The 12,282-nt window shown below is 38.5% G+C and overlaps 2 protein-coding genes across 6 annotated transcripts in view; both read right to left on the bottom strand.

Annotated features, from left to right (window-relative positions):
- Positions 1-1,572: 1,572 nt before the first annotated feature.
- On the bottom strand, positions 1,573-2,546 carry LOC134227398 (MD-2-related lipid-recognition protein-like). Its single transcript, XM_062708825.1, has 3 exons — positions 2,388-2,546; positions 1,913-2,193; positions 1,573-1,852 (listed from the first exon to the last, which is right to left on the bottom strand). Exons 1-3 carry the CDS (start codon positions 2,476-2,478, stop codon positions 1,757-1,759), a joined length of 468 nt encoding a protein of 155 aa, XP_062564809.1. The 5' UTR covers positions 2,479-2,546; the 3' UTR covers positions 1,573-1,756.
- A 107-nt stretch (positions 2,547-2,653) lies between these two features.
- LOC134227396 (putative uncharacterized protein DDB_G0277255) overlaps positions 2,654-12,282 on the bottom strand; it is a 115,692-nt gene continuing 106,063 nt past the window's right edge. For all 5 annotated transcript variants that reach the window (XM_062708822.1, XM_062708824.1, XM_062708819.1 and 2 more), the window contains one exon: positions 2,654-3,209. In XM_062708822.1, coding sequence (XP_062564806.1) covers positions 3,045-3,209 — 165 coding nt within the window. In that variant the 3' untranslated portion in view covers positions 2,654-3,044. The remainder of the gene's footprint in view (positions 3,210-12,282) is intronic.

The following is a 12,282-nucleotide window of genomic DNA, read 5'->3' on the forward strand; positions in this document are numbered from 1 at the left end:
TGCACTCACCCAACGTAGGTTCAAGTTCTCAGCAAGCCCTTTTAGGGCCTGCTGACATATGGATCTTATCCCCAAGGACGTGGTTGGCTTCATAAAGCTAGTCTCGCCAGAATGGGGAGTCACATACTGTAACTCAGGATCTCTATTCATCAATAATAGATGGTCTTGAGTTCAGTCGATACCAAGGTATCTCAGTGACAAACATGTTACTGAGATAACTTGCGTATTTCACAGTAAAAGGGTATATCACAATAGTCCTAAAATCTGGACGCAGTGATCTTCACCCGACAAACGAGGAAAAAAAAAGGAGGAGGACTAATCCGAGAGATTACTTGAATAGCACAGACCATATGTAGTAATGACGTTCTATTTGAAGAATCACAAAGAGCATGTACCACCACTTTTGAAACAAGTCGATAGACTTTTGGTTACGTGTTTAGATCTTAAGACCTTACTCTTACCTACCTTACTCTAGAGATTTTTTGGGTGACCCGGAACGTATACAGTGGACGCAATATATGCTAAGCACCATACAGAGCATGCACCGTTTTTGAATTTGCACGTTAGGCCTTTGGATACGCAAGCAGACCTTAAGATCTTATTCCAGAGATTTTTTGGATGACTGAGGCCTTACTCCAGGGGTTTTTGGAGAGCCAGAACATTTACTGTGAACACCGACTATTCTAAGAAGTACAATGAGCATGTAACATATTTGAAACTGGTTGATAGTCCTTTGGTTACGCGTGTAGACTGTTAAGCCGTACTTCAAGGATTTCTTGTATAACCATGGACAAAAGCTGTAAACCTTAACAATGGGCAAACAGTATATGAGTATTTCTCGCTTAACTTTTCAAAAGGACCTAAGTAACATTTTTTTCATGAATTAATTTGAATAGCGTAATCAATAGCTTTCATGTTGTTATGTTGATTGCGCTATTCAAATTAATTCATGAAAAAAATGTTACTTAGGTCCTTTTGAAAAGTTAAGCGAGATTTGTTTCCAAAACTGTCAAAATTATCTAAATGCGCCAAAGAAAAGTGGATTGATCCGTAGATAAAATGACGCATTCGCACATCAAAACGATTGAAAAAAATTGACTCTCGTGATTTATTCGAAGTTCAAATCTGCAGAAAATAAAACTGAGCGGTATAACTGTTTTAAGCTTTTGACAGTTGACTGTTATAAAAAAAATGAATGAAATTGATTATTTATAAATTTAAAGATTGTACTCGATTTTTTTATCAAAGAAGTATTGATCAATTCATTTGCTTCAATAATTCTGTTACAACATCATAGCAGCGTACCATTTTTGTTTTTTTTTTCTTTTTCCAGGAGGAAACATGTGCAGTTGATAACTGCCAATAAAAATGAATTGCCCGTTTTATAGCTTTAACAGTTATAAAATCTGTAACACGGGGAAGAAATGTAACTAAAACAGTGAAATTACCAAAAACTTCCTTACGTTATGTTCATATACAATCTACTTTTTTTTTCCAAAATAGAAGCTGTTTGAAAAAAAATATGTATCATTTCATCTTAAACACTAGATTCAAAAGATATGAGAATTTTGAAGATTCTGAGTTCTTGTACTCACCCACACACTTTGCGTCCTTCAAAGCAATTTGTGTATTACGTGCAACAGTTATTTACACATTTACAAATACTTTCCGAAAATTGAAAATTAATTAGTTACATTTACGAAACATTTAATTATAAACTTTTCCAGTAAACATAAAGAAATACACATCATCCTAATTAATGTTTGCGGCCCTTCTTGATCTCCATATCAATCAAAAAACAGCACATCTCGTTGGCCTCATTGAGCAACTGCCACTTGACTTTGTATCGCCGCTACAAAATAATATCATCATCAAAATTACTGACGTCACGATCCATTCACAGTTCACTTACCGTTGGGTAGGACTTCAAAATGGGCAGATCGTACGAGTAGCTCTGTTTTTGCCCAGCTACGACAGGACACGGGGTGTATTTGCATGCTTCGTTGTCCAACCCGGCGAAGGGAAGATCAATCGCCGCTGTCCAGAACGCTTTGGCCGTGGCAACCTGGGCGTCGAACTCCGGAGTGTAATCGAACGCGATTGTCGCATTCGAACCTCTCAGCATCACGCATGGTTTATTCTGGGCAACTTCCGGGCAGGGGTCAACACGAACTTCATGAACCGTACATTTTACTATGATTTAGACGAAAAAAAAGAGCCACGCAGTGTTTATTGTTCTTATTCAACTCACTTCTGAACAGACATTATGAGATTGTTGCACCGATTGAACTATGACCTGCAGCTGATAAGACCGAGTGGCACGATTCTTAGTTTTATCAAATCCCGGTGGACAATCTTGTCGTGTTGTGTTCACACATTCTACTCACCACTTTCTTTGCAGTTTTCAAACGGAATCACTTCCGCATGGGCAATAGCCACTACACCGACTAGTAAGACAATCGTTTGAAGTTTGTTCATGTTGAGTATTGGACTGATCACGTCCTTTCCGCAAATCGATTGATCGTAGACTGAGCATGGGTTGCGACGAACGTGGTAGACGACAACGACCACGATCGAATCCTTATCGCTTTCTACCCGAACGAATGTTTTGACTTGTTCTTTCCGAATAATGCTGCAGCCACATACCTCGGCGTTTGCTTCGTTTGATAATTAAAAATCGTTTATTTCAACAGTACGTTTACAAAATACAAGCTCCATCGTGAGTATTGGAAGCAAGAACCATAGGTGTTCCAAGGAACGATGTCGCACAAATAACTGTCATGATATGCAATTCTTAGTTCCTTACATATGTATGTAAAAAGAAATACTACAAGTAGAATAAAAAAACGGACGGAGGTGTTCACTGGTTAGCACTGGGGACGGAAGTAATGTTCGCTAAAAAAAATGTTAGTTTATCGATGATAGTCTTTGGCTCGGTTGAACTGTGTCGCGCGCTACTAAGTTATTATGACGATGTTTGAGTACAAATGTTTGTTTTTTTTTTCTGTTTTGTAAATTGTAAAACAAATAACGTTCGCACTTTATTAGACTATGCAGAGTGTGGTGTCGCGGCACAGTGATATCTGAGCCTCCTGGAGAATTCGTAATCGAGGTCCCAGCGGAATGCCCATCTTTTGCAGTCTCTCCTCTCCTAGGTACGGCAGCTCGATCATTCCGACCCGTTCATTCTCGAAGATGGAAGCATATTTCTGGAAAGACGAAATAGGAATATGAAAAACAAGACTAGGTAAAATTAGTAAGCTCTTTTAGTGAAATGTCTTCACCTATCATCGGACGAGTTTAGTACTATTCCATTCAATCCCACCACGTTGTAATATTTACAGATATCTATTTCGACCTTAACTAGAAGGCCGGCTTCAGTATCTTGTTCTTGACACAGCTCGTACTTATCTAAAGAGAATTGCAGTCACTTAGCGTCACTTGCCCTACGAAAGGCATAAGGCTGAACTCTAGAAAGGCTGAAAGTCCCATAATTGGTGGGATGATTAATTTAAACCTTCCGGAACTCGCTTGCTCCTGGATTACAAGCGTGCTTTTTTCGAAGGTGTTGTACTTTTTACAACAGTGCGAGTCCCGGAAGGTTTAATTACTTTACATTGAGTGATTTTTATATTGATGGGATGAAATAAATCCCAACCATACGATGGAGTATAAGTAAATCTATATATAAAAAACTGAATGTTTGTATGTTTGTATGTATGTTCCAGCATAACTTCTGAACCCATTTACCGATTTTAATCAAATTTGGAACCCACATTCTGTATCTTAATCTTCCGGGACTCGCACCGTTGTAAAAAGTACAACACATTGAGTAAAAATTAGATAACTTTTTAGTCAGTTGACCAATTTGCTCTAAACCACCATGTATTCCTCAAAAAATTATTGGAGTTGATTCGCAGTTCTCACTCACCTATGACCGTAGGTGGTCACCTGGCGACCTTCCGGAAAATCCGGAACGTCCGTAAAAATGGTCATTTTTTAAGTTTGTCCTAGAGCAGTGCAATTTTTTCTAAACCATTTCTGATGGTGATTTTGGAGATATTCCACAGTTCTTACTCTGCTATAACCGTAGGTGGCCACCAGACGGCTTTCCTTATAATCCGGAACGTCCGTAAAAATGGTCATTCTGGAACTTCGTCCGCGAGTAGCGCATTTTTTTCTAAACCATTTCTGATGGGGATGTTTGAGCTAAAACACATTTCTCACACTGCTATGACCGCAGGTGACCACCAACCATTTCTGATGGTGATTTTTGAGAAATTCCACAGATGTTATTCTGCTATAACCGTAGGTGACCATTGGCCGGCCTTCCTTATAATCCTGAGCGTCCGTGAAAATTGTCGTTTTGGAAAGTTTGTCCTAGAGCAGCACATTTTTTTCTAAACCATTTCTGACAATAATCTTGGAGTTAATTCGCAGTTCTCACTCACCTATGGCCGTAGGTGGCCACCTCGAACCCAAGGCATCCTGTGTATGAGGCAGAAACGTTAGTTATATGACACACTTTTCTGAACACATTGGTTTTCAAATCCCAAATAACTGTAAATGACGGCACTTTTAAATATCCTGCGACATCTAACAAAACTGGTTGATCCATATATCACCACCCAGCGGATGTAATCCAAACTAAACAGTTTTTCAGAATAATGGTTTTCATCCTCGAGCAGCTGTGAAGAAGACGGCCACTCTCTAATATCACAGATCCGGGGTTATATAATCAAACTGGTGGTCTCACATGTACTATCACTACTCTACGAATGAATTTTCAACTTCACAATATTCCAACATATTGGTTTCCAATCCCCGAACAACTTTGTAGAAAACGGCAATTTTCTAAATCCCCCAGATCCCAAGATATCGAAGAACTGATATCTCATATGAACTAGCACCTCCTTGCGGATGAATTTTCAATTATTCTATTTTTCAAAATATTGGTTTCCAGTCCTCGAACTCGAATAATTTTGTTGAAGACGGCAATTTTCTAAATGTCACAGATCCCGAAATATCGAACTAAACTGATCTCTCATATAAACTAGCGTCGCATTATGACTTAATTATGAACTTAACGTTTTCTCAATATATTGGTTTCCAATGCTCGGACAACTTTATAGAAGATAGCAACTTTCCAAATCCAATAGATCCTGAAATATCGAACCAAACTGATCTCTCAAATACAGTAGCGCCACCTTGCGGATGAATTATAAACAAATTAGCTTCTCAACATATTGATTTCCAATCCTCGAACAACTTTGTCGAAGACGGCAACTTTCTAAATCCCACAGATCCCGAGATATCGAAGAACTGATCTCTCATATACAGTAACGCCTCCTTGCGGATGAATTATAAATTATTCAGTTTCTCAACATATTGGTTCTCTGTACTCGAACAACGTTGTAGAAAACGGCAATTTACTGAATCCCAATGATCCCGAGATATCGAACTAAACTGATCTCTCATATACACTAGCGCCGCCTTACGGCTCAATTCTGAACTAAACAGTTTCTCAACATATGGGTTTCCAATGCTCGAACAACTTTATAGAAAATGGCAACTTTCCAAAACCAATAGATCCTGAGATATCAAACCAAACTGATCTCTCATATACAGTAGCGCCACATTGCGGATGAATTTCAAACTAATTAGCTTCTCAATATATTGGATTCTAATCCTCGAACAACTTTGTAGAAGACGGCAACTTTCTAATTCCCACAGATCCCGAGATATCTAACCAAACTAATAACTCATATACACTAGTTACGGACGTAAATGCAACCAGAGTCAAATTGCTGGAACGGCAACTGTTAGCGTCCAACTCTAAGCTAGCCACATTGGACCGGACGTAACCGGAGACCAACACCTTGCACATTCCGCACCGGTGTTATTGGAGCCGCGACCGACGCCCCATGATTGATGGTTCTTGCCAGTATCAGCATAAAGTATTCCCCAGCTAGGTTCCATAATAATTAGTTAACAATAAAATTCATTCGTATTTCTTCACTCGAGCAGACAGGTCGATTGTTTAGTTTTTTTAAAAACGTATCTCGAACGACCAAAAACATAAGTGGCGCAGTCGGTAGGATCCGGTAGTTTTCGGTTGTGATAAGTGAAAAGTGAAATCGCCCGCCAACTGGAAGAACGTGGGAATAACGTCACCGACAGGAGGCATCTTCGACGGATTATTGAAGATTCGAGACGATATCCAGCACTCATCAAGCGAAAGCCTGCGGATCAACTTAATCAACCTATCCCCCTCGCGACGGTTCATCGCGGAAAACTAACTGTAAGTAAACGAATCTATCAACAACATTATCGATTAATAGTGATAATAAGTGAAACAGTGAAAGTGAATTAACAATAAATCCCTAAAATCGTTAGATAAAATATTTGTGAATATTAAGTGAATGATTACAAGGAGAATGTCTGAGGAAATTACACAACAAATTGAGGCTCTTACAGCCCAAATTGAGCAACAGAGACTACAAATTGAAGCTCTATCATCCCGTCCCCGTTCAAATTATGAAAGTGAAGTAGAGTCTAGAGTAAGATTGCCTTCCAATCCTACTTCCTCATTTAACCCATCTAGAGTGCCAGATGCAATCAAACTAATTGTCCCATATAAAGGAGATAAAAATCATTAGCCACCTGGATCGCGTCCGTTGAAGAAAAACTCGATCACGCAAAGCAATTATGTCCATCAGCAGCAGATGTCACTATGGTGTTACCTCTTTGGACAAGTATTATTAGGGACAAGATAACAGAGGAGGCCAGTGAAGCTCTTGAAGCGCGACACACCCCTTGCGATTGGAATATTATCAAAAAAGTACTTATCGAGTACTTTGGTGATAAACGAGATCTTTCTAGCCTTGTAACCCAGATTTGCTATTTAAAACAAGGCAACAAGAATATAACGACCTTTTATAACGAAAGCCGTGAATTATTATCGGATATTGTTGCAAAGCTAGCCTTAGATCCTGACTTGAACAGAAATATTCAAACCCTTTCCTGCAGTTATGAAGACATGATCCTCAATTCATTTATTGATGGCCTCGTCGAGCCATATTCCACACTCGTTAGAACTACATGCCCTACTACTCTTCTGTTAGCTTATCAACGTGCGCTTGATCAATTTAACGCTGCTCAGCGCAAGAGAGAAAAATTTCCAAAACTTCAGTTTCTTCCGAATAACACTAACAGAGCCCCGCCTCAGCAAAGTGGAAATTTCAATAGATACCAAAATAATTTTAGGGCTCAACCAAATTACAACCCGAATTATCGCCCATACTATCAAAATAATTTCAAACCTCAAAATCAGAACCAGCATAACGGTCAATTGCAGAACGCAATTAAATTCGAACCCCAATCTTCCTCAAACTTCAGACAGAACAACCCACCCCAAGGCAACATGAGAATTAATTGTCACGAAGATCAACATGAGTCCGACCAAACTTTCCCATATTGCACTAATTCCGATCAGTACACAGATGAGCCATATGAAGATCCTGTTGAATATCATGACGACTCAAATTTTCAACCAGGCCCAGATGCGGAAACCAAAACGTAAATAATTTTCTTCCCTACATCGTTGTGCAAGTACAAACGAAGCAGCTAAAATTCCTCATTGACACAGGTGCCAACAGGAATTATATTGATCCAGCCAAAGTTTTGCCAAATTTTGAGTGTAAACCTACATGTGTGAACAATATTAATGGTTCATATGAAATTAATCAAAAAGTAAGGTTGACCATTTTCCAAAATAAACCTGCATTAGATTTCCAATTATTCAAATTCCACTCCTTTTTCGATGGCCTTATAGGATATGAGTCCCTTAAGAGCCTCAGGAGTAGAAATATTGACTTCCACTAATACATTAAAATTTCCGGAATATTCCATTCAAATGTTACGAAAATATCCTGACTCTTTTTCGATATCTCTCAATGCTCACGAAGAAGTTCCCGTAGTTTTGAATACAAAAGTTAGTCATGGAGATTTTTACATCGAATACCCAACACAAGATGTGATGATTGTACCAGGTCTGTATAGGGCTGACCATAATAAAGCCCACATTTTATTGAAAAACTGTTGCAATTTCACCGTGAAATGCAACCCAAACTGTTTAATTCCCTCTGAATTGAATAATTTTGAAGAACGTAAATTGAACACAACGTCTAAAAATGAATGCCGCTTTGATCCCGCTCCAATTAACCCGAAATTGAGAAATCAACTTCGTATCGATCATCTTAATGGAGAAGAAAGGGATAAACTTCTAAATCTTATTTCTAAATATCAGGACGTTTTCTTCATTAAAGGCAATGACTTGACCTTCACTAACGCAATCAAGCACAAAATTGAAACCAGGGATGAAATCCCTACCCATGCGAAGAGCTATCGGTACCCCTATTGCCATAAGCAAGAGGTACAAGATCAAATAAACGAAATGTTAGCTCAAGGCATTATACGGCCTAGCACATCCCCTTGGTGCTCACCAATTTGGGTTGTCCAAAAGGCGGATGCCTCAGGCAAACAAAATGGCGTTTAGTTGTCGATTATCGTAAACTAAACGATAAGACAATAGACGACAGATACCCGCTACCAAATATCACTGAGATTTTGGACAAACTTGGTAGGTGTCAGTACTTCACGACGCTGGACCTCACCTCGGGTTTCCATCAGGTAGAAGTTCATCCTGATGATGTGTCAAAAACGGCGTTTAGCGTTGAACATGGATTATACGAATACCTTCGCATGCCGTTTGGGTTAAAGAACGCGCCTGCAACATTTCAGCGCGTCATGGATAATGTTTTACGAAATTTATTAGGCAAATGTTGTCTTGTGTACATGGACGACATAATTGTCTTTTTCAACTTCTCTGCAAGAGCACATTGAAAACTTAAATAAAGTTTTCCTAGCTCTCAAGAATGTTAACTTGAAAATTCAACTCGATAAGAGTGAATTCCTAAAGAAAGAAGTAGCATTTCTTGGTCACATTGTCACCGACCAAGGTGTGAAACCAAATCCTGATAAAATCAATGCCATTCTTAAATGGCCTATTCCAAAAAAATCAAACCGAACTAAAAGGGTTTTTAGGAATTCTTGGCTACTACAGGCGGTTTGTCCCTGATTTCGCCAAAATCACGAAACCATTAACCGCCCAACTACGCAAAGGAGAATCCGTAGAGCACACGCCTTTGTTTATGAAAACCTTTGAAACCTGCAAAAGTCTACTGACTCATAGTAACATTTTGCAGTATCCCGACTTCGATAAGCCATTCGTTTTAACTACGGATGCGAGCAATTTCGCCCTAGGAGCGGTGCTATCGCAGGGACCTATCGGAGCGGATAGACCCATAGCTTACGCCTCGAGAACATTGACCAAGTCCGAAGAGAATTATTCGGCCATTGAAAAGGAATTGTTGGCCATTGTATGGGCAACTCGATACTTCCGCCTGTATCTCTTTGGTAAGAAGTTCACACTCTATACTGACCACCAGCCTTTAACATATGCCCTAAATTTAAAAACCCCAAACACAAAACTCGTAAAATGGAGACTTCAGTTATCCGAATACGATTTTGAAATAAAACACCGGCCAGGGAGACAAAATGTCGGCAGATGCTTTGTCTAGAATACCTGAAATAAATGTAAACGAAGAATCATCCGATTCAAGTTCAATTCATTCGGCAGATACTGACGTGTCAGAATTCATCGAATGCACCGAACGTCCCATTAACTTCTTTCGCAATCAGATTATTTTGAAAATCGGCACTGAAGATTCTGAAACCTATGAGGAAATCTTTCCGAGAGTTCATAGACGAATCATTACCAAACTAAATTTTGGAGTTCCATTAATGATTCGAATCTTCCGGGAATGCATGGACCCATCAAAACAAAATTGCATACTTTGCCCCGAAAGCTTGATTCCAACTATCCAAATTGTCTATAAAAATTACTTTAGTAGACATAAAATCTTCAAGATCAAGATATCGCAGAAAATGTTAACAGATGTAACTAATATTCAAGAGCAAGATTCGCTCATAGAACAAACCCATGAAACCTCACATCGAGGCATCAAAGAAAATTACGCCGAAATGATTAGACGTTATTATTTCCTAACCTTAAGACTAAGATTAGGAAATTTATTATCTTATGCCAAATTTGCAATAAAGCCAAGTACGAGAGGAAACCGTATAAGATAAAACATGGCGAAACTCCCATCCCTAAAAACCATTGGATATCATCCATATCGATGTTTTCATTTCGCAACCCTACTTATTTTTGTCGGTAGTCGACAAATTAACTAGATTTGGAAGCCTCATCCCCATAAAATCTAGAGCTATTCCGGATATCAGAAAAGCTATACTGAAATACTTTGCCTTGTATGGAACTCCTCAGCTAATAGTTTCAGATAACGAACCGGCTATAAAGTCCATTGAACTAAGAGGCATACTCGCAGATTTGAACGTCCAACAATATTTTACTCCCGTTGATCGTAGTGAAACCAATGGCATCGTAGAACGCTTCCATTCTACAATAGCCGAAATATTTAAATGTAATAAACATAGGTACCCGAATGTCACTGTCAAAGAAATGTTCCTTATTTCCTGTACTCTTTACAACAATAGCATACATTCAGCTACCAACATGAAACCACGAGAGATATTCTACGGGATAAAAGACGACGAAGAAAGGCCATTGGATCGTGAGAGAATGTTAGAAGCTCGGAATAAAATCTATGACGAAGCTGTGCACCAAATCTCACAAATCCAACGTAACCAAAATGCTCAAAGAAACCAAATTCGAGAAAACCCCCCACCTCTGGATGTAGGTCAACTGGCGTTCACCAAACGACACGGAGTAAAAAACAAGAGACAGGATAACTTCACCCCTGTCGTAGTCGCCAGGGAGGACGGACAACAGACGTTCCTTGATGAAAATCAAAGGAAGTTACATAAAGAAGCTCTTCGTCGAATCAGAGAATAGGAATACTTCAAGTGAAAGGCTAACTATATACAATACTGTAAGAATATTCCTTTACGCAGAACGTACTGCTTGGACATATCCCAGCACTTGCTCAACTTTTCCAAGCTTAATTACAAATCGCAATAACTCCTAAACCAGATAGTCAACCTGCTAGCACTAATCCAATTAAACCCTATCACTATACAAATTCCATTCTAAATAATCCATCTTTGCTTTAAGCTATCGTACTAAACCAGAATAAATTTAGTTATTTTTCACTAATAAAAGTTTTTCTAATTTTAGGACAACAATATGAAGGCTACCACGCTCATCATTTTCGCCGTGATCATCTCTTCATCTACAGCAAGATCCTCCCTAGCATCCAAATAACCGATCTCCAACGAAATCCTGGTTTATTAACACTAGACATTGGGAAAACCTTTGTAAAAATCAAATTTACCACACAATTGACTTGAAACGATACGAACCAATTCTTGCAAAGCTCGAAATTATCCTTCAAGGAATCAAAAGTTTTGAAAATTATACAGATATAACCAAAATGCTTGAGTCAAAATTTAGCAATACTCAAACTCTGTTTCACAACCTAATGCCAAGACATAGAAACAGACGAGGATTGTTCAATTTTCTCGGTTCTACTCTAAAACAAATAACAGGCAATCTGGACGATAATGATCTAATAAAAATTTCGGAGAATATCAGAAAGTTAGAGTCCAATAACGAAATTTTGATAAACGAAAATAACGAACAAGTCCAAATCAATAGCCAACTTCAAGATAGGATGAATAGAATTATCAGACAGTTAGAAAAGGACCATGATCAAATCAAACGAAGTCTAATAGATTCTCGAACTAGTTCAGGTGTAGCGAAAAATTTGATAATTCTACAAGACATTCTAAAACCAATATTTTAATTGATAATGTAAATGATCACTTTAGAACCATTTTTGAAATAGTACAGCTAGCCAAATTAAGAGTTATTTCCAAAGATATTTTGACTCTGATGAATTAAAAATTATAATACAACAATTTGAAACCCAAAAAGCTTAACGTAGAAACCGTAGATCAAATGTACGAATTCCTTGAAATAAGCAGCTTCCATAATGAAACTAAGATTATTTTTGTAATTGAAATTCCCTCGCTCGAAACTCTTGCCTATAAAACTCTCTTACTAGAACCTTTGATAATTAAAGATAGGACGCTGAAGGTACCGGCAACCATAGCAATCATCAACGATTTCAATCTCTACTTCATCAACAAACCCTGCCAGGAAATAGGACGCAACCACAT

The sequence above is a fragment of the Armigeres subalbatus genome, chromosome 3, assembly GCF_024139115.2.
Source record: "Armigeres subalbatus isolate Guangzhou_Male chromosome 3, GZ_Asu_2, whole genome shotgun sequence".
Lineage (NCBI taxonomy): Eukaryota > Metazoa > Arthropoda > Insecta > Diptera > Culicidae > Armigeres > Armigeres subalbatus.

Bases quoted from the DNA above. Each gene is read 5' to 3' on its own strand.
- LOC134227398 (XM_062708825.1), bottom strand. From the start codon at position 2,478: ATGAACAAACTTCAAACGATTGTCTTACTAGTCGGTGTAGTGGCTATT. The intron at 2,194-2,387 runs GTGAGTAGAATG...TCTAAATCATAG, and splicing joins TGAAAACTGCAAAGAAAGTG to TAAAATGTACGGTTCATGAA. The intron at 1,853-1,912 runs GTAAGTGAACTG...ATTATTTTGTAG, and splicing joins TTTTGAAGTCCTACCCAACG to CGGCGATACAAAGTCAAGTG.